Raw genomic sequence first — 26575 nt, forward strand, 5'->3', positions numbered from 1 at the left:
GTGTATAGTAAAAGTCATGGACAGGTCACGGGCTGTGAATTTTTGTTTACTGTCCATGACCTATCCATGACTTTTTAAAAAAAAATACTGTGACTAAACCATAGCCTTAGTTACGAACAATGCTGAAAGAGTCATATGATCATATCATAACTGCTTCCTCAGAATAAAAACAGTCCACCTGCATAATAGATTTGGGGTCTAACTGGCCCCAATAATTTTTGAGTAACCTATTTTGCTACACTAAAACCACAAGAGGTATGCAGACAAAATCAGTAATAACAGGTTGTTATCACCATAGATTGAGAATACTTAAAGAAAGAAGAGGCAGTGGTTTGCCTATCATGTTTTGTTTAATTTTTTTGAATGTGTTTGGGGTACAAGAGAGCCCCAAAGACCTGGCAAGTGTAGTACTTTCATATTTCCCATTGACTTACATTGAGGGGTCTAACTGATCCCATTACCTTTTTAGTGACTTCTTTTGCTACATAAAAACCATAACAGGAAGGATGATAAAACCAGTGCAGAAAGATTTACCTCATCCTACTTTGAGAATACTTAATGTATGAAGAAGCACAGGTTTGCACGAAAACTGTTATTTATAGTGTAGTGCACGCTGCGGTCAGATAGACCTGGAAAACATTAAGCGAGGGAAAAAAAACCCTGAGTGCCATCTGTGACTTTAAAAGGAGACCTCTGCACTTGCATTCCTTGTGCTTTAGTCAGCATGGCTGTTATGGTATTTTTACTGCTCATTCACACTGTTTGCTTATGTAGCTGTTGCAGGGTATGTCTACACTGCAGACTTGCCACGTTTGTTGCCCAATCCACCCACCAATCCCCACACACTTAAAACCCTTAAAAAATAGGTTTAAATGTGCATCGAGCCCATGCTAGTGTACTCAGATGGAGGTATCAAACAATGCTAGAGTGCATCTCAAAGTGCAACACGCTCTGCCCACTTTGCATTGTGGAGTCCTTCTCTGAATCACTGATTTCCAAGACGGTTTCCAATCCAGTAGGTATAGCTTGCATTCTTTGTTCCCAGGTGTATTACCTTGCATTTGGCTCTATTAAAACATATTTTGTTGGATTGTGACCATTTAAACAGATAACTCAGGTCACACTGTAACTTGTTATCCCACCAATCATCTGCAAACTTTAGCAGCAAAAATTTTATATCATGTGTAGATCACTGATAAAAAAATTAATAGCTTTGGACCAAAAACCAATCCCTAAACAATTCCACTAGAAATGGCCCCACTCATGGATGTCTCCCTGTGAACAACTAATTTTGAGACCTATCAGTGAGCTAGTTTTTATTCCATCTAATGTGTGTCCCGTTAGTTCTATACCTAGTTTGTTATATAAGGAGTTGTTCTGACCTTATTAGCTGGGCAGACAGTAGAGCATTTGAGTTATAGTTCCCAGAACATATAGAGAAAGCATCTTTTTTCAAGACAAGCCAGGGAACTACCATATAGGAACAAATGTGTGTCCATTAGAGCTTAAAGCTGCATAGTATGAGTGTGCAGTGAATGAACGTTGCCTCAGGACAGATGTTTTATTTAGCTATAAGCCAAAAGAATTTTGCAGAATTTTACAAGTTTAGGAGCAGCAGAAGTGACCAGGCAACTTTACCACAAAAGCTGTGAAAATCAGCCCAATTTTTACGCTATTTCACAAGCATATTTTCAAACGAGCAGGCAAAATGCTGATGACCTATGGATCCCTAAATAATGCTACATAAGGAACCAAGCATTTATTGATTCATGTGGCTCAAATAAAATGCAGCAAGATGAGAAACCCTAACTCTTAGTCCTCTTCTGCTCCCCAGGTTTGTAAAAGGCTGTGAGCACTGCAGTGCTTTGTAGCGACTCTAGAGATAAGGTACAAATACAGTATTCTCACTCCACAGTGCCTAATGCTGTGTTTTTGAATTTAGAGGCATACTGTACATTTTTACCTCTTCCATGCAGTCTGTAATTGCTAGTTGGGTTACAAAAACAGCATTTTTTTCTTTGTGGGGGAAGAAATCATAGCATCTGTAGCTATGCTGCCAGGTGCATGAGGCTTCATCTTGCCCATGATTCATAACAACATTCATATGTGGGCCTGTTTAAGTCCACCTACCTATCTGGCTAGCATTTGTACACTGTGATGTATTTTTTCCTTCAACTGCTGGTCTGAACTTTCAGAAGATAAGCTCATTGTTGTAGTTTCAATTATTGCCATAGCAGGGAGTATCTTATTCTGGGAATTTGCTGTGGGGTGGTCTGTTCAACAGCAAATGCCAGAAAGGCGTTTCCCTTGCTTGCATTGGCCATCTTCCTTTAACCATCTCTCTGACAATAGGAAAGGAATAAACCTCATGAACCCCTTTTGAAGGGCTTAAGTGTACTCATAGTGACTGGTCCTTTTAATGGCCAAGGTCCCAGAGCCAAGTAGGCATAGGCACTGGATCACTATCAACCTCTGAAACAAAAATTGGAAGTTTCAGTAATATCGTTAGTCCTACCAGGAAAGTTTTTGCCTTAAATAATATATGTACTGGGAGAGAGTAAAAAAAAAAAATTGGTAACTTCATTATTGCCTGAGATTTGGCTGGTTGCCTATATACTGTAATCGCAGCACTGATATCTGACTGGAAAGTAACTTCTTATTGACAATTAACTGCAGCAGCCTCAACGAGTGGGAAAAATCCTATATTATTACGTCCTTGAATAGTCCAGTGCCTGTCTAATTAATCTGGATAGCTCTTCCTTGCAAATGCCCACCACAACACTCACATATTACGTCAGATAGGACAATAAGTTCATGCACCAAAATGCTTGGCAGCTTTTGCAGACACCTTTCCAGCTTGATGTAAACTGAGCCCTCCTTGTGCTTGAGCCTAATGACTTCCCCCCGTTTAGTTGTCCTCCTGCTTCTCAAATCACCATGCTTACAGTTTCACTGAACTTCTCATTTGTACCTAATGGGTCAACCTGTGATACATTCAAAACTTGTTCACTGTATGTTGTTTTCCCTTTATCTTCTGAGCCTGTAGGTTCACTATGAACCAAGAAAACAGGTTCATTTACACTTGTCTTTTGCCTCTTCTGTGCAGTTTCTGTAAAAAGTTCTTTAAAATGAATTTTGACTCATGTATGAGCAATGGGTTTCTCTTTTTTGCAGTGGCTCAGGGCTCTCTAGCTAATGAGTCTGTAACTCTCTACTCTTATAAACTGGCCAAAAATCTGACTGCTGCCTCCTATTCCAATCTAACTTATAACTAAAGAGAAGGATCTGAGCCTCCTGTCTGTATTACAAAAAGAATAGGAGTACTTGTGGCACCTTAGAGACTAACACATTTTATTACAGTTTATTACAGGTTTCTGAAGAGATTACTAGTGTTTTGCATTCTTAATCCTGTTATTGTGCATCACTTCTATACTAGCATGAGTTGTCTGATAACAGAGAACGGAAAAGCTACTATCAAATTCCATTAGAGGAAGAGCTGAAAGGGGTACTTGGATACACTCTGGCATTACTGCTGAAGATGAAAACTACTGCTGGACACAGGCAAACCTAAGCATTAATTGCAAGTTTCTGGCTAGTCATAAAATTATCATCTCTTCTGAAGATAGGGAAAAGTATAGGCTCTGTCTTCAGAGAGACAATTAAGTCTCTCGTTCAAATATGACGCAAAGAAAATAACAGTTAGACACCATCAAGCTTCAGCTTTCCTTGCCTGTGATTCCTTTGTCCTTTAAGGTACTATTTCTGTGAGATATCAGTGCTCGCTGATATTTAGTATATCATAGATTTTAAGGCCAAAATGTAGACCTTAGAACCTCATCCAGTAATTTCTGCATGAAGCCCATGGCTTCTGATTGAGTTATATATCTTTTAGAAAGACATCCAGTCTTGTTTTAAAGACTTCAAGTGATGGAGAATCACCACAACCCTGGGTAAATTGTTCTAGCAGTTAATTACGCTCACAGTTAAAAGTCTGTCACAAACATTTCTTGATCAGGGTCTCTCCTCAACATCCTCACCTCCACTCACCATGTTAACACAGGGAGGCCCCAGATATTTACTTAACTGCAAGCTCTTTGGGTCAAGGACTGCTTGGTTATGTGTTTGTTCGGTGCTTAGTGCAGTGGGGTCCGGGTCCAGGTTCATGATGGGGCCTGCTAGGCCCTACTCTGATAAATAACACTCCCAATACAAATATATTGCACCCACAAGCTCGATTCCCCATCCAGGTATTTTTTAGGTCCTTGAGAACCTAGGTTAGGGGTTATTACTACAACTGGTTCTGTCTGCCTCCCTGGCTGATGGGATAGAAACAGGATTTCCTTTGATAACCCTTCTCTGTGGATTGGCCTGTTTGCACCAACAATAAAACCAGTCACATTAAATATGATCATTTATTTTACAGATAAAATACAACCAAGTTATACAAACACTGCAGCAAAAAATCAAAGAGCTTATATGCAAAAATATACATGGGTTGAGACTCAGGCCTAACTTTTTATTACGATCCTTCACATAACAGATTTTCCTCTCATAAAAATCCAACCACACAGCCTGTTCTTAACTCAACTTCACTTCAAGCCTCAGCTAGCAGGATTTTCTCAGATGCCTGAAAAAATGAACTCTCTTGTAAAAATCTCTATGAAATCTCTGACACTGTTTTAGGGAAATAATTTGAGTAGTTATTCCTAAACTGCTTTCCCTCTGTTTAAAGATTAAATGTTAGGGCAGCCCAGTAATGGTAAATCACTCAGGTATGAGCTATACTTGTGGGAGATTTGCCAGCTCCCCACCAACTGTTTCAAAATACAGTAATGGACATGGGGTGGGGGAAGAAATGACGAAAGGGGCTTTCTCATGATATCCTTTCTGTAGTGCTATTCTTTTTCACACTTCTCATCAATCAACCATATTTTCTACCATTAGACTTAAGGACAAATCTCTGATATTTCAGAGGTGCTGAGCACTAAGCATTAACTCCTGTTGGAGTAATGGGAGTTCTCGGCACCTCTGAAAACTATGCCCAAAGCCTTTCATTGATAAACTAATTATTGTGCTGACAGTGTTTCAGGATAATAAGTGGCAGCAGGGGGTGGGGGGGAATGCCTGATTAAGCTGGTGATTTTACCAGCTAGAATACTGTGGTCCTGGTATTGGATGCTATTGCCTTCTTAATGTCAGTTGCATTCAAGATTGCAGCACTGAACCCAACTGCTCACTGGAGAGCAATTGCTTTTCAAGGCATCACTTTCTTTGTAGAGCTATTACCGGCACTAGTTGGTGTGGTGCACTCTGGGCAAAAGAGCCAACTAGGTTAATAACATTTGTTCTTATAGTTTTCCAAGAATGGTGGTTTCCTAATATCTTATCCTACTTCCTTCCTACGTTTTATAGAGCTTGAAAATTAGAAAGACCATAAAAAGGGGGCCTCATAATAATCAAGCTGAGGAGGCAAAGGTAGTGATGAGATGATGGTTTTAGCACAGGTGGAGTTGATAGACTCTTACATGGGCAATATTGTAGAAATGCAACTAGGTTGATTTACAAAAATAGGAGCTGTAGAATAAGAAGAGAGTTCAGAGTTAAGGATAACGCCAAGGTTGTAGCCAGAGGCAAATGGAAGGTCTGAGTTGAAAAGAGGAGAGAAAATAAAGAATTGGGTTTTAGGATTACCTTTGTTGCCTCAGATAACTTTTTAAGAAGTAGTTGAAAGAAATTGAGATTACAGTTTAATTGGTGAAATCAGGAAGAGAAAAGGTTAAAAGGGCTGGGTATTAAAAATTCCAAAATATACAGAACTGAGTATAGAAAAATGATAGCTAAAGGAAGATGATATAATATAATCAAGCATAAGAAATTGTGTAGAAACCTTTTAAGATGCCTTAGAGGAGAGGGCCTTGTGCAGAGGCAGAGCTACTACCAAGGGGATGGAGGAGTTTGATATGTGGAATCAGAAACATCCAAGGAGAGAAAAAAATCATGGCTGCAGAACTAAGGAGTTCATAAATACTCCATTGCAATGATGTCCAAGAGAATGAGTGTGAGGGAGAAAAAGCCATTTTGAGTATGAACAGTATTTGCTCTTTTAGCTATTTAGTGGTGTTGTGACTGATATTTTTATTCTGAAATCTCAACCAATATAAACCTAATGGCATGTTGAAATTGAAATCCTGCTTTCTGGTCAGTTAACTGTTAGGAAAAGAAGTAGCCAAGATTATAGCAGTAGCAACCACCAGCTCAAATTAACACGCAAAGAGTTAATTTTTAAACATTTTTATATTCTCATAACAATAAATAGGGCGCACATTTTCTGGTAGCTGATGAGAGGCTGGGATAACGGCCATTATTTTGCCTAGAAAATATGCAATCGAGCTTTATTCACATTAATTTGACATTCTAATAAATATAGCTAACCTCCAAACTGCTGTGAAAACGTCCCATATCTTTTTGAGAGACAAAATGGGAGAGGTAATATCATTTATTGGACCAACTCGTGTTGGTGAGCGAGACAAGACGACAACAGAAGGTCCAATAAATGATATTACCTCAGCCACCTTGTCTCTAATATCCTGGGACCGATATGGCTCAAACTACATTGTTTTTCTTAGACATCTTAACCTTTTCCTTTGGCAAAAAATGTGTATTACACAAGCAAGATGGCATTATTATTTATTACTATTATTTTTACAACACTCTCAATGTATTTACTTTACAGAAACAAAAGCCTTGTCTGTATTAAAAACTGCTCCAGTTTTAATAAATCGGCTTAGTTAAATCAGTGCAAACCTGTGTGGTTTGTGCTGGTTTAAAAAAATCCATTTTGACGCATCTCTTTAGTTAAACCTATGCAACTTTTAATACAGACAATCTCTAATAAAAAGATACGGTCCTTGATCCAGAAAATTATCATTTAAGACCCCAATCTTGTAAAGTCTTATGCATGTGCATTAGTTCACTCACTCAGGTAGTCCCATAGATTTCAATAGGGACTAGTCACATGAGTAAATTTATGCACATGCTTAAGTCTTTGCTGGTCTGGGGCGTAAATTTCGACAAGACTCAGCTTAGGCATGTCAACGTTTTGATGATTCAATAATTATTTTTGGTAGCCTGTTTTGTTTTTATTATATTCAACACCAAGTTTAAAAGTCTGGGCCTAATTCGCTTTCTTATACCAGCATTGGTGCTGCTCAGTGGAGGGCAATAGTTAAAGGTCTCCAGAAACAAACAATTTCTCAATCAATATATAAAATTTTGCCTGTTGGTAGGGAACTCCATCAATGTCCATCATGAATGCTAGAGATTGCAGGACTCATAAAATAATGCTTGAACATTAAAAGTATATTAATTGAATGTGATTTTAAATGTCAAGGACCGTATTTATAGAGGAAAGTATGTGAGTAAAATAGAGTCCATATCTTCCATGTTAGCGTTTGTTTGGGTAGAATGATAGTCCTAGCCTTTAAAATCTCTGAAACGGTATTTTGTCCAAGGGAGGGATACAGTTAAATTAGAGACCATGTAAAGCTCTTACATGTTGAGGTAATTTTAAAATTTTGTAAATAATACAGAACTTCAGCAGACATATTTTCTGTAGTCTAGCGTCTCTCACAATTCTGAGACATCTGGGCTGCTCCACGCTGCAGCTCACAGAGGTGGGCCAAAGTTGCAGTGCTATGTGCACTGACCACGTCTCCTGCTCCTGCTTGCCACCAGATTCTCTGCCTCCGTGGCAGCAGTCAGTTGGCGGGTTTAGCTGCTATTGTTTCTTTTGTTCCCTGGGCTGTTTTTCTTGCAGTGGCGATCACATCTTTTTCTTAACCCTTTCGCCTCCTCCCTGGGTCAAATTTCATTGGCTTAATGGGTAAGCTGTCTGGAGCTGCTGGCCACAGGCCAGTTATACATAGTTGTGTTCCCACTGAAGTTACTAATATCTTTCTGTGAGTTCTGTGCAGCATTGGAATGACTCATCTGGCACCAAGCTGGGGGGAGAGGGGTGGCCAGCACATGCAGCACTGCAACTTTGGACCCCCTCTGAGAGCTGCAGTGTGGAGAGGAGCAGCCCAGATGTCTTGTGGGAGATGCTAGCAGAAAGGAGATTATTGGTAAGAATCCATTTGATATTTATATATTTAATGTACATCAAAATATACATGTTTCAGGTACATGATCGAGTTCATGTACATCTGTTCCTGTCTTTTAAACCATACATACCAAAAAACCCCACTGAAAGCATGGAAATTCCTTTTTATTTTAGCACTAGCAGCTTTGGTGGATTCACAGCCAGTAATATTATACCCCAGGAAAATACATCTCTCGACACAAAAGGATTAGCTTGCTCCCATTGCACAATAGTATTTGAGCACATATGGGATGTACCAACACCCACTGTTCAAATATCCCCCTGCAATAGCCAGGCACAATAGCGCTAGTTAAGGATGGTGTTTCAGACCCCAATCCTGAATTTTCTTACATCTCTGAGAACCTTAATGTTACTTGAAGTTTCTACGTTAATTTCCTTTGTTGCAAGGAAGAACACAAGGGCTGTCCAATGGACCAGTGTATGCATCCGAAAAGTGGCATCCCCTTGGCTCTTTTAGGCAACAGAATGTCCATCTGTATAGAAAGTGGGAAGAATTAGTGGTAATCAGTGCCTAATCTTGATTTTGCAGTCTATTTAATCATGTGCATGTAGTTAGGAATGTAATCCGATTTATATATACAAACATATTGTCAGTGCTCAAATAATCACCTGTTCCTTCTTTCCCACCTTTGAATTTTGGTAAAAATAGCTCCTACGCTCAGCTCTAGATTCTCAGCCTGGATCTCTCTCTGAGGATAAAAGACCAAATGTATATTTAATTCCTAAGAAACTATCAAGGAAAGACAGGTCTGACTGGGACGGTCAAGCCAAAATTTGGGGATGGCATGGAGTTGGGGAGGAAATGAACATAGAGCCAACAATGTGTTTATGTGGTGGTGTTGGGTAGTGGTAAGGACAGAGTGGACAATACTAGACTGTTAGTGCCAACCCACTGACAATGGTTGGGCTACAGGCACTGTCTATTAGTTGGGAGACTTGTGAAGTGGGAAAACTATTGTTGCGGGAGAAGAAAGCAGGGGAGAGCTTGCTCAGGCTAGGGTGAGGAAGAGAGGGGCTGGAGATTATTTTAATCTGCTGAAGTCCCTCCGTAAAGAGAACTAAGGGTGAGAGTATGTCTCCTAAATGTTAATCTATTTTATTAAGATTTCCAATAGATTGGCACCTTGTTACTGCTCAGTTCAAAGAGATTCCACAATTCTCTTTCCTTTTTATGTACTTATATATTCAGTAAAACATAAAGATCCAGATCCACAAAAGCATTTAGGACTCTAGACCTTGGGTTTATGTACGTAAATCCCAGTTTTGGCTCCATTGTGATCCGCAGAATTCCCATCAAATCCCACATACACCTAAACTCACTTGGCACCTATATTTTCAAAGTAGACTATCCACTGGTTATAGAATCATTCTCTCTCTCTCTCTCTCTGGCCCAATGTCTGTTCCACACTGTGGATAAACACTTAAATAGTCTTTGGGCAGAGTAAGAGAGAATGATTTTGTGGACCAGTGGTTAGGGTACACAACTGGGAGGGCACAGACTCCAAGTCCAGTCTCCCTGCTCCAATGACACTTTCATTATTTAGCTACAGTGGAACAGTTTCAGCAGGAGAGAGTGAGGGGGCCCCACATCAGAATATCTCCTAGAGCTCTGTGGCTAGAGCAGGAATTGAACTGGGTCTCCCACATTCCAAGTAAGTGCTCTAACTTCTGGGCTAAAAGTTATAAGTGGGGCATTACCACCCTGTTCTCCTCTGGCCATTTTATGTGGAGTAAAGCAGGCACCTAACTCATTCCCTCCAGAAGTGGTTTAGGCACCCAACCTGCCTGACACCAGCTGGGGGAGGGAGGGTCCCATCTGGATCTCTTAAGTAGAGATAAGGTTCTCCCTGCAGCCCAGACTGAGACGCCTATCTCTGAAAGAGGGGTGGGGCTCTGTCTAGCATGTTGGCTTTTATGGAGCATATTATTAGGCACCTGTCTCTCCCCATTTGTTGTATAGGAGCCTAGGTGCCTAACAGGCTTTGTAGATCACAGTGGTCTTCCTATGATTTTCTAGTGCCATGCTGCTCAGCGTTGCAACACTGAAGTTCCTTTGTGGATCCTACCCTAACTCTTGAACTTTTAATTATAATTAAGACCTTCCATACTTGTGTTCAAGTACCATAATTCTCTGGCTCTTGATGATTTGCACATCCTGATTGAGGTGCAGGATCTAAAACTGGATAAGGTACTCCAGAAGGTGTCTCACCATGATCTAGTACAAAGGCAGAATGTCTTGTCTTCCTTGTAATCTTTTTGATGGTGCCTAAAATCTCATCAGTCTTTTTGCTGCAACTGAGCAGTGGGTTTCCGTCTTCAGACCCCCAGGGCCTTGTGTACTGCCTGTGCTGCACATTGGGACTATTTATTGTATCTCCATGGCTTACTCTTCTTTGCCATTTGAATCATGCCACATCTTAACACATGTGCATGCATAACTTTGGCTCATAGCTGAAAACACTTAGTGATGTACAATTCATGAATGATTTTTGATACTTGAATATTTCACTGTGTTCTCCTTGCTTCAGCAGTTGCATTGTTGTCTGGGAAGGCCAGCTCAGAGAAAGTGGGAGCTTGTAGTCAACTTCATTCATTCATTGTCTCAGTTTCCTTGGACTTAACTACGGGTCTGTTGCCTAACCCCCATCTTTGTCCCCACTTGCTCCCTATCTGCGAACTGGACTCTAGCTCCCTCCCCCACTCTTCTTCTTGATTATATAGAACCAGGAAAAGAACGTACACTGTCATGCAATTAATTCTCCCTTGAGGGGAAAGATGTAGAGCAAGAGGGAGCTGCAGGCACATCCCACAAGGGCAGTGAGACAGAAAATAAAATGTCAGGAATCTGGCTGCAGCAAAATAAACTGTGCAGCAAAAAATTATTAATTTTGTGGTAGCACTGAAACATGCCAAATTCAAGAGCTACACAATTGCAGAGTCCATGGGGCCCCAAGTATTGACTAGGGCTGTTCTTTCCCCTTTCATTGTTTCATGCTCTTTGCTGGTTTGGATGATCACTGGTTACTCTTGGGTTATGTGCAACTAAAAGGGCTTAATGCTTTTTTTTTTGGTAATGAAAGCTGACTCTCTGGAGCACACATCTATAAGAAGGGTAAATTCTGGGTGTCTGACTGTAGTATACCCATGCCACTGCTAACCTGAATCTAATTTTTTCATTCACTGCATTCTGTTTTTCATCTAGCAACATATGGATCAGTGTATGCTAGTTAGAGCCAAAATGCATTTTACACTTTCTCACATTAAAATCACTAGCCCTATCAATCCTCTGTTTAAAACAAAAAATGAAAAGATGTTAATCAGCTGTTCCACTCAAGTATTAATTGTATTTCCAGTTTGAAGGCAGCAATAAATGCTACCACGCTGTATATGTCACACTCAAGAAAATTAACATACCAATGGAAAAGCTATGGCGCCTGTACCTGAATCAAGCTACAATGTATGTGACCCAAAGCCGTGATCTTTGCTTCCGCTGTAGCCAACATATGTAGCACTGTTCCCTACTATGTTGCCCAGGCTAAGAAGTAAGTGCTTATTTGGTACTTCAACAGAAATCATCATGTGTTTCCATTTTTGGTCTAGCTCTGGCACAGGTGGCAGTAGACCTATTCTCACAAGCTAGTCAACTCAGTCAGGGTTGATGAACATCTTGTAGGCCCATGTTAACACTAGGTATGAGTTTGCCATTCTAGATTAGACTGAACCACATTATGATCATGTTGTTGAATTGTGTTGTAGTCCTGTAAATACTCTGTTACACAATTTGATTAGGTCTACAATCAGATCTATCGAGTTGTGTGTGTGTGTGTGTGTGTGTGTGGAAAATATGTTTTATTTGCAAGGCCATGGTTGTGGGCATTTTTTTGTTACGCTTACTGATAGTGTAGCTTGGCCTCAGTCACTCCAGCATTGTTGTGAATATCAGTTTCGTACTAGATGGGCTAAAATGTGACCCTTCCCCCTTGTTCCAAATCCTCTGCTGTGTATCTCATGTCAGTGATAGTTGGCCCATTAACTGGCTTGCCAGCTCCACTCTAAGGTGAACTGTAAAGGAAAAAAATGTTTTGTTCTTGTCCTGTTGTATAATCTAACTTGTTTTCCTAAAACACTATCTATTTAGGGTTGCTTTTGAAACAACAGGTTGTCACCTCCTGCTTGGTTCTGGGCGAGATGTTTAGAGGACATGAAGTGTAATGTCAGAGGAAGCTATAAAATGTGCTGCAGTTCTTTCACCCCCAACTAATTCTTATGTTGTCTCCTCTTTTCCTCAGCCGGTGGCAGGGAAAGCCGCATTTCATATGACATCACAGTCAGGTCCTCTTAAGACCTGGGTAAGACCCTCCAGCAAAGAGAGAAGTAAAGTTGTTATTTCCAGTATCAAATGCAAGCAGGAAAAAACAGGTTGTTTGAGAGGGAAAACTTGAGACAACTCTTATATATCAAGAGCCAAGCAAGGGTCCAAACACTTTTAGTTTACAATTTACTTTTATTATTATTAGATACAAACTTTCCAGGACTCTGAGTGCCTTATTCAACTCTGCGTTATTTCCCCCTACACAAATGAAAGCACTAAGAATGAGTATTTGTACTTGTTCTGAGAAAACCTGTGAAATGGGGCATAGCTCTTTTATGAACAGGATCCCTTAGTCACTACCTCTGTGGGGGAAACTATTTTAGAAGCCAGTGCAGTAACTCAGCATGCTATTAGACAGCTTCCTAATTCTTATTGCATTTAAAAGACAGACTCCGAATTGCTGACTGAATATAACCCAGGTAATTAAAAATGTGTTTCTGAATTTTGGTGTGGTACAGAGAATGTAGGGGAAAGAGGAGCTATGCTCTATTGTGTTTGAGCACATTACTGGATCGGTTACCAGCAGAGCACTGTTTATAGGCTTTGTGAAAGAGGGTTTTTTTTAATCCCCCCACTGTGTTGAATTTATTTCCATCAGGACTCATTAACTAACTCATTTTTAAGTTAGTTTCTCTTTCTCCTTTACAGTAAAAGACAGATTATTTTAGCACTATAAATGTACTAATGTGCCTAACCGCTAAGCAATGGAAATAATTAAAACACACACAATTTATTTTATTTAATTATTAAAAACAAATTGTGAGTAAATATTTGCCCAACTCCTCCTTCCCCTCCACCCCCCATTTTTAAGGGTCCAGTTCCATGAAAAGATCGATTTTTGGGAGTGTCTTTGCATAGAGAGGAGTTACATTTGGTGCCTCTACGATACAAATGAAGCATCACATGAGGAGAAAAAAGTTTTCAGTAAATCTAGTTGTAAAGAAAACCAATCCTGCTTCTAGTGGCCATTGTGTTCAGTCCAGTCCACTCCATGACCAAAATAACTGACTTTCTTCTAGTCTTTTAGATTAGGCTCTTTATACCAAATAGTACATTCAAAACAACGCTCACCCTTGATCTAAACCTCCCTTGGGATGGTAGAGTAGACCAGCAAAGAAGTCCCTCCAAGAAATCCACTTAATTGCCCTGGCATGGCAGAGACTTTCATGCAGTTTGCTATTGGTTGCTGTGCTTAGTGTGAAATGCTTAATTTCAGCGATGCCCCTTTGCTGAAGTGTTTCTTCAAATCAACAGGTCTCTTCTCAACACCTTTTTTGTATGTGGACATAAGTTGTTCTGGTATTTGCAATACAGAATTGTCATAACACCATACAATATATCTTAACAACAATAACGGTCAGCAAGTGGCTTGTGCTAGGTAACTAGTTAGAACCACAATAATGTCTTCTGTTTGTTTTTTTAAGGGGTGGGGAGTAGTTGGTGCTTTTTTTCTTACCTGCTTGATAGCAAAAAGCTTCTTGAAAAGATAGATAAATACTAAAAGGTAAATGTTTGTCAGCTGATTGTTTTAGCAGGCACATAATCCTTCCTTTGATGTCTACCAGGTTCAATGAAATCCTAGTACTACCAGGATTTAGTAGTAGATATATTAAGATTTTTTTCTGTGCAGTAGTAAAATTTATAATTGTGTCACCATAAAGGAATGTTTGTAAAAGCTCTCTATATAGTCTTAACCATCCCATTTTTTTCAAAGGGGGGGCTCCCTCTTTAAAAACTTACTGTTCGTAACCTAAACATAATTAAGGGCCAGATGCTTAAAGGGAGCTGAATTACACCATCTGACCTGGTATTTATTAAGTAATTCCAATGTATTACTATAGTCATGTGACTGTCATGTGTTCTGTCACAGGTTTCCCAATGTAATTTAGAAGTGTTATGTTAACTAGTCTTCCCACAATGCAAGAGCAAAGTTACTCCTATTATTACCATAAGGCAGAGTCACATTGTAGATGCCTACAGTTTCACCCTACTTTGGTGCTATGGCCATTAGAGTATCGGTCCGAGGGGAAAGATAATTTGTTGGGGGAGCTTCTTTTCACTTGAGCTCTTCCCAATTTAAAATGTTAGCAAGGCTTCTGAAAATAGTGATACTAACTACATACCTTTTGTGTGTTCTACTAAAAGAAAAGAAAAAACCCAGGAGTTCTGTCCACAATAGTGAGGAAGCTTTTCTTCCTTAGAACACCTTGTGTGTTCAAAAGCACAGTATCACAATCTGTACTAGATTTGGTTTCAGACAGAAAAAGTTACTTTTCATAGGCACATCTTTTTGCTTTAGGGCTCGACTCCTGTTCCTGCTGAACTGAGCCAGTATGTAAAATCAGAACTGATATCAGCTCAGTAGGCACCGGAGGACGGGTCCATCAACAATCTGGAACAGCAGCAGCTGTAAAAAACCATTTCCTGCAAACAATACACATTGCTAAGCAAGAAGCATAGAGAAATCACTGGCTAAAACTTTATAAAGCATAGCTTTATAGACTTAAGTTGGTTTAGAACAAACAGCATATTTGTCTCCAACTTTTAGAAAAGCATTGAGATTACATTACAATATGTATAAATTTTTCAGACTTATTGACTGCTTCTTTGCTTGTAGCCAAACCTGACCGTTTACAGTGCATTTCTTACATTCTTGACAGGAAAAGTCTGTTCTTTTCCAAGTCTCTACCATCATTTATGCTCTGCAAGATAGATTTCACACACACTATAAAACTATACCCCAACCCACCGTGTACCTCAGCCAGCAAACTACTTCGCCCCTGGGTAGGTTTACTTTTAAGAAGTTTCCCATCTCACCTTCTCTTCAGGTGCAGAACTTAGCCACTGTGAACAAAGAGGAAATCAATCACTGTTCACCAATCAGCTAAGCTCTGCACCTTGTTAGAGAGGTCTTTGTCTCAGCATAACGAAAGATCAGATGAAGGTCTTCAATGGTGCATTTTCTCTCCTTTTGTTTGATTCTTTTTTGTAGAGGATTCCAATGCATATATAAGATAGGATTCTCATAATAGGAGGCACAGTCATGGTTATGTGGTAATCCCTGGCAATGTGATTTTAATCTTAAATCACAAATCAGCATGCCAGGAACCCAAACAGCCACAACATTAAGGGACACTTGTGTAGTCTCTCTCCTATCACACAATGAGGTTTAAAACAACAATGATTGTAAATCTGATATCTTAAGCACTTTCTGTGACAATATCTTTAAGATCTCATCTTCTTCAGGTAGCTGATTAAAAATTTTTATTTAGATCACCTGTTTCACATGTCAGAACCAAGCTGCTTATAGGACACATGCACTAACTAGCATAGGGAAGTTACACAAAGGCAATCACCAAGGGAGTTATAATAATTTTAACCTTTTTAACCTTACTAAAACTCCCCTAGGTATCTAAGACCCTCTTGGTAGAGAACACCCTATAGTGCAGCAGAGCAAACCATTCTAACTCCATATTTCTGGTCCTTGGTGCTGTTAAAAACATTTGAAACCATTACAAATAGACTCAGATGTTAATAGTGTTTTTTTGTTTGGGGTTCGGTAGGTGGTTCTCAGCCTAGATGATCTGAACATGACACTGCATGCAAACATTCTGTAGTTAGTCTCCTACCAGTTTGAGAAAGCAAGACCCCCCCTGTAACTGCTATGCTGGCACTCTAAGCCTATTCCAAACCCACCACAGTTTTCCTGGCCGGCATAGGCGTGTAGTTACTGTCTATGTACCAGAAGAATGGAGCTATTCATAAATAGCTTGTTTTTATAGCATGTTGAAGGGAACCTCAGCAAGAAAAAGGTTGAGAACCTGTGGACTAGGACATATACAGTGTATATATACCAGGGCCCAGCAGGAGTGGTGGTAGGGGAAACTCAGGGCTCCCCATAGACATAGTTTTACTTCTATTTAGGGGGGCAAAGGCTGGCGGGGCTCAAGCCAGCTCCGCATAGCAGGGTCCAGGGAGGGTGCACCATCTCCACCCCCTGACTCACTCAGGAGACCACCCTGCCTGTCTGGGCTGTGGGGGAACACAAGCAAAAAAATAACTCAAAGGGGGGGGGGGGGACTCAATTCAAAGTTTGAAAACTGCTCAGGGTGCGGGGAGGGGGATAGCTCAGGGCTGTGTGCAGGCAGGGGGGAGCTAGGGGCAGCAACAGGCACATTGGGATGGGGGACACCAGCTTCAGCCCTGCACCACTCCAGCTTTGGGACGGGGACTGCTGCCTTCAGCCCCCTGCCAGTCCTGGCTGGGGTGGAGGGGTTGCCGGCTTCAGCGCTGAGGCTCAGGGCACCAGGTTTGAGCCATGGGGCACTGCAGCCCCCCTGAAAGGGCTCACAGACCCCCAATTGAAAACCACTCTCCTAGTCCATATAAATAAAATAAATGCCACAAACTCAAATGGAGCCTAATTTCAAGCATTGCCTACCTGTACAGGTTTGAAGGGAAGACGAATCAAGGGGTCCTGTTCAATACCAAATACTGAGCAATGTTTTTGCTAACTCGTTGTCTGAATTGTGTTACCACGAATCAACTGTAAAGTTATGTGAACAACCGAGGAAAACAGGCTGTCAGATGGCTTGTATCATTACACAAAAATCTGAGGTATGCTGTACTGGAAAGGATCTTCATACCAAACCTAACTGACTATGGGGTAAACATGCATGTACAAACACCATGAAGTAACCTCAGGGTATTCAAATAGGATGAAAGAAGGGAATATGTCACTATCTATATAGTATTTGGTGTAAAAGGCCAGTTTATATAATGTCTTTACTTGCAATTTTGCTTTTTTTTCCACCCAAGTTTAGTGAGATGACTTCTACTTTTGTCCCTTAGCCACTAATTTCAAGTAGAACCAGAAGCAAATCAAAATAAAGCTATAAAATGTTTATCTTTATGTGACAGTCATTAGCGTGTCTTTATAAACAGGTACTTCCTAGCATAACCAACACTAATTTTAACTTCCTCACACAAAATACTCAAAAGCATGTAAGCCACACTAATTTGAATCGTGCCAGAACCACTCTGGACAACTAGTTTGTAAGTGTATGAGTTCAATGCCTCATGTGGACACAGATTTTGTTAAACAACTCCAGTAATTGCCATCCCCTAGCAAGTTCATATCACGTTTTCTATTTGCAGGTGTGAGTGCAGCCATGTTTAAGAAGTGTTGTAAATGTAGATGTGTCTTAGTACAAAAACCTCTCTCTTCTCCATGCTCCTCAACTAGATCCCTTGTGCATCAATGATCCATTGCTCCACTAATGGTGTGGGGGAAAAAAAAAACATGCAAGAAATTTAATGAGTGATTCTTCGAGCTGAATATCAGCAAATTTTACATTGTGCCAGAGTTTATTTACTGCGCTGTGCATATTCTCTCACAGCAGGTTGAGGATTAAATACTTTAATCAAGAAAAATCACCTCTTCAGAATAACATCTCTGCCACCACTTTGGCTGAGGACACATCCATTTGTTTTTGTGTTGCAGCAAAGCATTTATAGGCAAGTTCCTGTTGTTTTGCATCTTCATTCACCATTAATTCTCCATACAGGTAGACACCCATAGCCTGCAAGAAGAAGAAGAAAACACCCATTCATTCCGTAACCAAATACAGCTAGCTGGCTACTTTTTAAAGACAAACTTGTTTCACATAGCTCCCAACACACCGCATACAGTACCCAATCTCATTTCATGTACAAAGCTATTTTTCCTTTAACAGGTACATATTTTTTTCTCCAAAATACAGTTCTCTGTCTGTCCGTCTCTCTTAGAGACTATTGAATCGGAGGAGGATTGTTGGTGTTTCATTAAATATGTTACCAAAAGAACATTTACACTAGAGATTGATAATCAGCTAGAGTCAGCATCTTATGTCGGGAAAATGCTTTTCTGCTGTTTCTTCCCCTGCTTTTCAGGTTGAAGTCCATGTTCTCGCTCTCTCAGCCACCAACTGAGCTGTTTCCAAATGTCTCATGAGAGGGCAATTTGCCTTTCCTCTAAGATGACAGAAATTTGAGTGGTCTTTAGTTGATTTTCTTTCTCAAATGGGACCTTTCCACATGCAGGGATGGAGAATGGTCACTGGTATGTATCAATTGAAACAATCCATTCTGAGATGCCTACTTAATTTTGTTAACTGAAATCAATTGAAAATGATGGGTTTCTGTTTCAGGCTGGTCTCTTCAAGTGGATACACATACAGCAGTTACAACTCTAGACTAGCAGGAAAAGGCAAAGCTCTCCCTAATGCTGATTTTGAGAGTCTCAATCAGGAAGGAAAATTATGGGATGCAATCTTGGCCTTACTGAAGTCAATGGAACCAAGATTTCACCCTTGGTTACCATATCCTTTTCTGAAGATGCAAATCACTTGAGCTAGATTGACGCTGGTCCTGATATTGCAACCTAACCTGATCACAATGTGTCTACTGACATAAACATGGGCTGCAAATACAAGTGTGGGTTTGAAAACTCACTCCCCGTATGCTGACCAGAGTTTTTACCAATGTCGAGTTAACTCTTGCGGTCATGCCCAAGCGAACAATCCTGATTAGTAAGTGGTGGGTGTATGTTTTCATGCAACGTAACATACCATCTAGTGCCAGAAAGAAGACTAAAGTTACCACTAAAAATATACATTTTAATTTAATATTTCTTGAAACTTTTTTTTCCAAACCAGCTCTAGAAATTATCCTCAGGATTTTACCATCAGAACTGGTCAATTTGGCTAAATTAAAAAGGGTTTGTGGACAGTGTAGTTTGCCTTGGAACTGAAGACCCTAGAGCTTCTCTGTGTTCAGCTCCTTAGCAGGCAGAGTATCCTGGGGGCAGAGTTCCATTCCTTTTCACAGAGAACTGCTAAATATTTGGGTTTTGTTCCAAATCAGAATGAAACCAAATTTTGAAATATCTCTTTTTTGCACAGTTGTAATAATTTCACCCAAATCTCAAACATTAAAATGCAGTAAACACTGGTTTTCTGTTATCCCAAATTGGATTAGTCACATTTGCATTTTTTGCAGACTTTTAAAGTAACAACGTTCTTTCGTGATCAGTAAGGCCAAGAAAGTGCTTTGATTTCACATGTAATCATTCCAGAACTTAGTTGTGCCGCAAACTGTACACCCTGCTGGATTAAATTAAAAAAAGGTTCTCAAAGATAACAGCTTAAAAACTCTGAAGTTATGATTTCAAAAAAATTTTCCTTACAAAGCAGAAAAACATTGATCCTTATCTGGCATAATCACCATTCTAAATATATTGCTGTTCAACTTGGCTTTTAATAGAGAGCTGAAGGATACAGTTGCTTTTTGTTTGCCTACCAGGGGCTGATATGACAGCTTCCATGTATCTGAAATTGCACCCCTTTATATAAGAATTAAAATGTGCATAATGCACAAACATATATTTTAAAAAAAAATCTATGTAAACAGGTTTATCAGAACACATTGTTTGCTGTGGATTTTTGACTAGTTCTCTGGCTTCTCGTGCATATTAAGAGTGTGATCTAGATCTAGAAGATAGTGTTCAGGAGACTAATAAGAGCTGCACTGCTGTAGCAAGACGGAAAGTTGCAATCTATTGTCATGAAAAATACAGCATGTTGTCTGATCAGCCATTAAAAAAAATCTCATATGTTGCAAGTAAAGTTTGAATTGTTATAATTTAGTATATTGAACATAGCAGCACCAATAAGGTCAGAGAGTGAGTGAGTGTGAGGCCTGGTCTACACTAGGGTGGGGGGGTCGAACTACCTTAGTTCGAACTTCTTACCTGTCCAGATGCCGCGGGATCGAAGTCCGCGGCTCCCCCGTCGACTCCGCCACCGCCGTTCGCGGTGGTGGAGTTCCGGAGTCGACGGGAGCGCGTTCGGAGTTCGAACTATCGCGTCTAGATTAGATGCGATAGTTCGAACTCCGAGAAGTCGAATGCTACCCGTCGACCCGGCCGTAAGTATGGACGTACCCTGAGAGTGTGTGTGTGTGTGTGTGATGCATGTACATATTTAAGTTAAAAATTGTGAGTAAAATAAATGTGAGTGATCTTGTCAGAACAACGTGATTTAGGCCCTACTGCATATATGTAATATATACAAGAGTTAGGATTCTTTGACCTCATCAACAACTGAGCAAGAGTTTCACAACTATGGTTAAGCATGTAGTTGAGGCTTAACCTAGTTATAAAACTATGTTCTAGCCTAAATCGGTACCTGAGCTATAACCTGGACTGTTAACTTGATTATAACAAGGTTTTGCTCCATCCACATTCATTGGTCAACCCGTTAACTTGGTTTGGCTGAAACAGAGTTTAAATTGCTTAGCCAGCATTGTTAAACCAGCATCTTTTGCCTAGAAAGACAGGACCTTGGAAACTACTTTTGAATATTATAAAAGCCTGATAGTGTAGGTCTCAGATGCAGATGTCTGACAAATCACAGCTAGAGAGTACCATATATACTTGTTCATTAGCCCGTTTGTTTATAAGCCGACCCCCCCAAGATGGTTAGGTAAAAATAGAAAAAACTGTATGACCCTTTCATAAGCTGACTGTATATTTCAGGGGTTGGCAAACTTTGGCTCCTGGCCCGTTAGGGTAAGCTTCTAGCGGGCCTGAATGTTTTGTTTACCTGGAGCGTTCACAAGCACGGAGCCCCTCAGCTCCCAGTGGCCGTGGTTTGCCGTTCCCATCCAATGGGAGCTGAGGAGCTCAATGCCCGTGAATGCTCCAGGTAAACAAAATGACAATGTATTAGATATTCAATTCAATGATTCCATAGAGTTTAAAATCATCACATTTTGGGGTAGACCCATTTATAAGCCGACCCCCATTCTTTGATGCGTCACTTTTTTACCAAAAATAATCGGCTTATGAACGAGTATATACAGTAAGTTAAAATCAGTTTATACTCTGACACAACACAGGGTGATTATTTAGAAAATGTTAATAAATTAAACTGACCTGATCTTCCTGGAGGAATTTCTCAATGTGAGCATATCTTGTTGTATATTTGTGTTTAACAACAAGCTCACACCACCGATGTCGAACCTTTGGAAAAGGAAAATACATATTAAACATGCATACTGTGTTGGTGTAAATACGCACTTGATACAATGTCACTCAACTTTTTTTAAGTTTTTAAAAGTTTAAAAAAAATTTTCAAGTGTTTTAGAGGAATGGCAGTTTGTGAAACATTTTCAAGTACTTCAGTAGGACTTGCTAATCTTGCTTAAAAATCTATGTGCCCCTAAATATTGACACAAATGAAGTTCCTATTTTTAAGGGCAGATGCTGTTTAGAGCATTGAGTCATGTGCCTCTATAAACCATTAGATCATTAATACTCATCTAACACACTAAAAATAAAATGTGCTTCTATAGTAGGATTTTTGGACTCCACCATATCTGGATAAACAAGCATCTGTAACTGTCAAACCAATCCCAATCATAACTTAAACCTGTTGAATCAGTGAGTCTGTCATTTTCAAAATAACAATTATTCTACAAAACTACTTTTAAAAAGTTACACTTAGCATTAGAATAAATAAATACTTTTTTCCTTTTCTCGTCTAGTTTTACAAAAGAGGAAGTTATTGCTTCAAAGCTCTGGAAGCAGATGTAAGAGACAACTGCATTATTTCCTTTAGGCAAGTGTCTAACCTAGGGGGCATGAGGCTAAAACACATTTTTGTACAAATTGTATCTGGGGGACAAGTGCTGCATCTATCCTGGGATGAAAGGGATAAAAGGTAAATGAGAAAACATGGAATAAAGAATTTACATTTCAGCAAACCAAAGTTTTGCCAATACAGCTTGTCAGAAAGTGTCTAACATCTATTCATACTCAAGTTGCTGATTTGCTGTACTGAATGTACTTCAGTTATTGGCTTATGCAAACTGTAGAGAATAATATTGCTACTAAAATGGGCAATATGGCCATTACAGCTTTCGAATGCAGGTTCTTTACAAAGCGTTGGCATGCTTTACATTTCCTTGCATTTTGATGTCTTTTTGATTTGTTTTTAACCATTCACTTCTGTGGCTTTAAGTGTCATTTTACACTGCATCACGGCTTCTTCAGTTATACTCAATGAGCAGTCAAACATTTTATATTCTATTATTGGCACAGCATTCGCTCAAAAAGAAAGCAGTTAAGTGCATTAAAAACTACTTGTATTACAGCTTGCTTTTACAGCCTTTCAAGGGAGAGGCACTTTAAAACAATCCGTTTTTGCAGTAATAATAAAATGTAAGTAGTTTCAATATTTTTGGCAGGTTGAGTCTAAATTATATAATTATCTACTAATCTAGCACAAATCACGTCTTAAAGATAGATTTACCGATAAAAAACCCAGGGAAAATGAAAGCTGGAAACAGGTCGTTTTTGTGAACAATTTGGAGGTAGAAGAGGATGCTTTAGTCAATTTCAAGTTGATGCAGGCTATTCCTTAAAGCCCTACAATCCCCCCAACTCTTTGTTCACCCTTTACCATTACTACAACAAGGGATACAATTTTGAACTTCTAAGGATTCAGCAGTCAGCCATCATCAGCTTTACATCACAGGGAGGAATTTCAGAGGCTTATATAACTGAATTGACAGTCTCATTAAAATCATTAAGTGCTGAATGGTCACAGGCTTTGGAAAAATTCTCCTGTGTCCTTAATTTCTTCACTGTGTGGCCTCTTCCATAAAATTGCTGGAATGCAACTTCTGACTACAACAAGGGACTTAGGAAACTCAGGGTTGGGGGGGTAAGTGTTCGGGCTCATTTATTAAACTAGTAATAATAAATATATAAAACAATAAAAAGACTAATTGTGTGCTGGGGATGTAGTCTGTTTCTTAAAAGTTACTGCTGACAAGCTAAAAGTATTAGAATCCTACATGTAGCACAAACTCTCTGGCTATATGAAAGAAAAGAGGTTCTTATTGTGATATGTATTTTTTATGTTTGACATACTATATTAACCATGTGGTATATTAGATGTATCTCTTGCTAGTATATACCATATATACTCGTTCATAAGCCGAAGTTTTTTAGTAAAAAAGGGAAGCACTAGAGAAGGGGGTCAGATTATGAACCGGTATAGAGAGGGAGAGGTGGGACACAGCCCCTCCCCCCTACAGCGGGAGCAAGGAGAGGCAGCACAGCCAGAAGGGAAGAGGTGGGGCCAGAGTGTCTCTGCTTCTGGCCATGCTGCTCTCCCCTCAGCCTCTGAAGCAGCTGCAGCTCTGGGGCTGGCAGGCGGTAGCCGTGCTGCTCGGCCGCGCCCCCCAGGTGCTGGAGCACGCTGCGGCTGTGCTGCCCTGCCCAGCCCAGCCCGCTGGAACATGCTGCGGCTGCGCCACACTGCCCAGTTGCCGGAGCAGCTCCAGCCAGGCCAGAGACGTCCTCCCCTGGCCCTCCCCAGATAAGGTAGGAAGGGATGGGATGGGGAGAGTGTGGGAGTCCCAGGCTACAGTTGGGGTCATGTGGGGTGTGGTTACAGGGGTCACTCCCCTGACCCCCAGCTTCTCTCCCCCCCCCCCCCAAAAAAAAATTTCCCCACCAATTGCTGTCCCGGCCCGTCAGGGTAAGCAGCTGCTGCGCCGGGACACTTTGTTTACTTAGGTTTACCTCCCTGCCTGCGGACGCTTGAGGTAAACAAACCATCTCAACCCACCAGCGGCTTATCCTGATGGCCCAGGAGCCAAAGTTTGCTGACCCCTGAATTATAGGGTCAGAGTTATGAACAGGTCATAAACATTTTCCATTTTTATTTATCCATCTGGGGGTTGGGGGGTCGGCTTATAAATGAATCGGCTTATGATCGAGTATATACGATAGTGATCATCAGCCACATCTGAAAAAAAACCTGGAACAATTAAATTGTGTCTGTTTCCTTAGACTATTGCTTCCTACATAGGGTTCTTGCTCTTGGCACTAAGCCTCAGTTAATATATTTAGGGGGGAAAAAAAGAGATTAGCTGAATGAGAATTGGGACAGCACATATTTTTTTTCTTTCTTTCTCAGGATCTGTAGAAATTATGGCAGTTTTCCAAAACTGAGGAGCAAAGAATCACCAATTGGGGTGGAAGCAGCATGTCTGATATCCTCAGATTGCATGTTCACCTCCTATTTTAACAAAGCTGAAAAAGGCACTTTCAGTGCAACAAACTGCAGAAGAACCAGTCATTATTAGCGCTTTTTCAAATACAATATTTCAATCATTCCCATCTGCTTTCTAATCCATCATATGTAGTGAACGCTGGGTGAAGATGGTTTAGCTGCTAGATCAAGTCTTTTTGTGACATGGCACCAAATGTAGTTTGTCCTAAACCACAATTGCAGCTAAGCCATATTCATAAACCAGTTCAGATACACATGCTATCAACACAGCAACAGGTAATTTTTCTAGTAGATATCATGCACTAATCGCTCTCACATTACGATTTTTACGGACACATGAAGGAGAGAAAAAAACCTCCTTCAGTTCCTTGCTTTTCATCCAACACTTAAAGCAGGCACCACGGCTTTCCTGTGTAATTAATGTGTCATATTTCTGGGCACTTTAATGAACATATATAAAAGGAAATATTGAAAACTAAGTAGTTTGTGGTGGGACAGAAGTAACCATACTCTATCCTGTGTAGACTCTTCTGTATCCATCCCTCCGTGGTGCAAAGAAAGAGGGAAAGGGGAAGCAAAGACTCATGGATGAAAATAAGAATTCACTACTCTTTTTCTCATAGTGAGAGCCATGTCAGACTCTCCCTTCTTGCTCTACACATTTCTCCGTGCTCTTCTGCATAGCTCAGAGAGATGCACCGTATGTTTTTTTGGCTAGTTATATCATATTCAGCACAAACTGAACCTGAAAAGTAATTTATAGCAACTCTTCCTGTTGCTGCTGGCAGAGTTGATTGTGCTTTACTTTGTCTGGCTCTTATGTACTCCAGCTCTGAAATAACACCTGTAACTATGCACAAACACTGGGTCTGGGTTTGGCAGCTGCAGGACCTACAAGCCAAACTCTGGACTCTAATTGATTTTTTCAGCCTCAGAATCTAAGTTTATGGTTGTCCTTTTGACTGTCTCAACCTCTGCCTGATGCTCAGGAGGAGGAAGGAAAAGTGATTTGGGGGATGTAGAACTGTCTGCAGGTCTTGTGGGAGGTCAGGTTCCTGATGGATCATCTTGCGCTACTAAAAATGTTCTTCCCTTCCAATTGATATTATGGATTATGCTGAAGTGACTACCAATTTTCCATTCAATAGCTGAAAATTTCCTGTAAATATATATGAACTTTGCAACACATTCCACAATTTTGTCAGCACAATTTGGGTTCATGGACTGTTGCAGATATGTAATTTGAAAACATGCCATTTCAATTTAGTAATCAAAGGAAGTTATCAGAGTGGAGGGTTATTTTGTTTTGTTTTGCTATCCTTAAGACCAAGAGTCTTAAATGGATGCTGCTGTCAGGTTGCATTTAGCCCCAAATTTAAAGCTTTGTTTAAAAAAAAAAGAGAGAGAGAGAGAGCTTACAAAAACAAAGACCAATAAAAATGTTCATTTAAAAAAAAAATTCTAAAGATGTAGACAAATGGATAATGCCCTGCAGTGCTGTTCACAACCCAAACACTGCAGCATTTTGCTAGTACAAATGAACTTGAAAATAAAACTGACTAGAAATCAGTGACACTAGTTTCTTTTCAAACCCATAAAAAAGTAAAAAAGTAAAAAATAGCTTATTAATATAAAAATAAATTCTTAAATCTATTACTAATATAAATATAGTAAGAAAATTAGTTTTTACAAACATGAGCCAACTTTTAAATGGATGCTTAAAGCTGGGATAGTAAATCCATATTTAAGTGCCCTGATTTTCAAGAATGCTGATTGCCCAGCAGCTTCCCAATGACATCTTTAGTTTGAAGACAACATTTTTAGACCATCTCAAACAGTCCTTGAAGTGAAGCAATCACTTTTAGTATTTGAAACCCACCTACCCTCCAAATTATTACAAAAATCAAACAATGGCCA

The 26575-nt window shown here is 40.0% G+C and overlaps 1 protein-coding gene across 21 annotated transcripts in view; it reads right to left on the reverse strand.

Annotated features, from left to right (window-relative positions):
• Window positions 1-26575, reverse strand: part of LOC120407914 (aminopeptidase O (putative)) — a 416076-nt gene that overhangs the window by 3715 nt on the left and 385786 nt on the right. For 16 of the 21 annotated variants that reach the window (XM_039544252.1, XM_039544253.1, XM_039544249.1 and 13 more), the window contains 2 exons: window positions 21508-21594; window positions 16664-18115 (listed from right to left, as the gene is read on the reverse strand). In XM_039544252.1, the coding sequence (XP_039400186.1) occupies window positions 17975-18115; window positions 21508-21594 (228 nt within the window). In that variant the 3' untranslated portion in view covers window positions 16664-17974. Of the gene's footprint in view, window positions 1-16663; window positions 18116-21507; window positions 21595-26575 lie in introns of those variants that run through there. The other 5 variants (XM_039544265.1, XM_039544266.1, XM_039544255.1 and 2 more) reach the window with 4 other exon arrangements.

The sequence above is a fragment of the Mauremys reevesii genome, linkage group 6 (assembly GCF_016161935.1).
Source record: "Mauremys reevesii isolate NIE-2019 linkage group 6, ASM1616193v1, whole genome shotgun sequence".
Lineage (NCBI taxonomy): Eukaryota > Metazoa > Chordata > Testudines > Geoemydidae > Mauremys > Mauremys reevesii.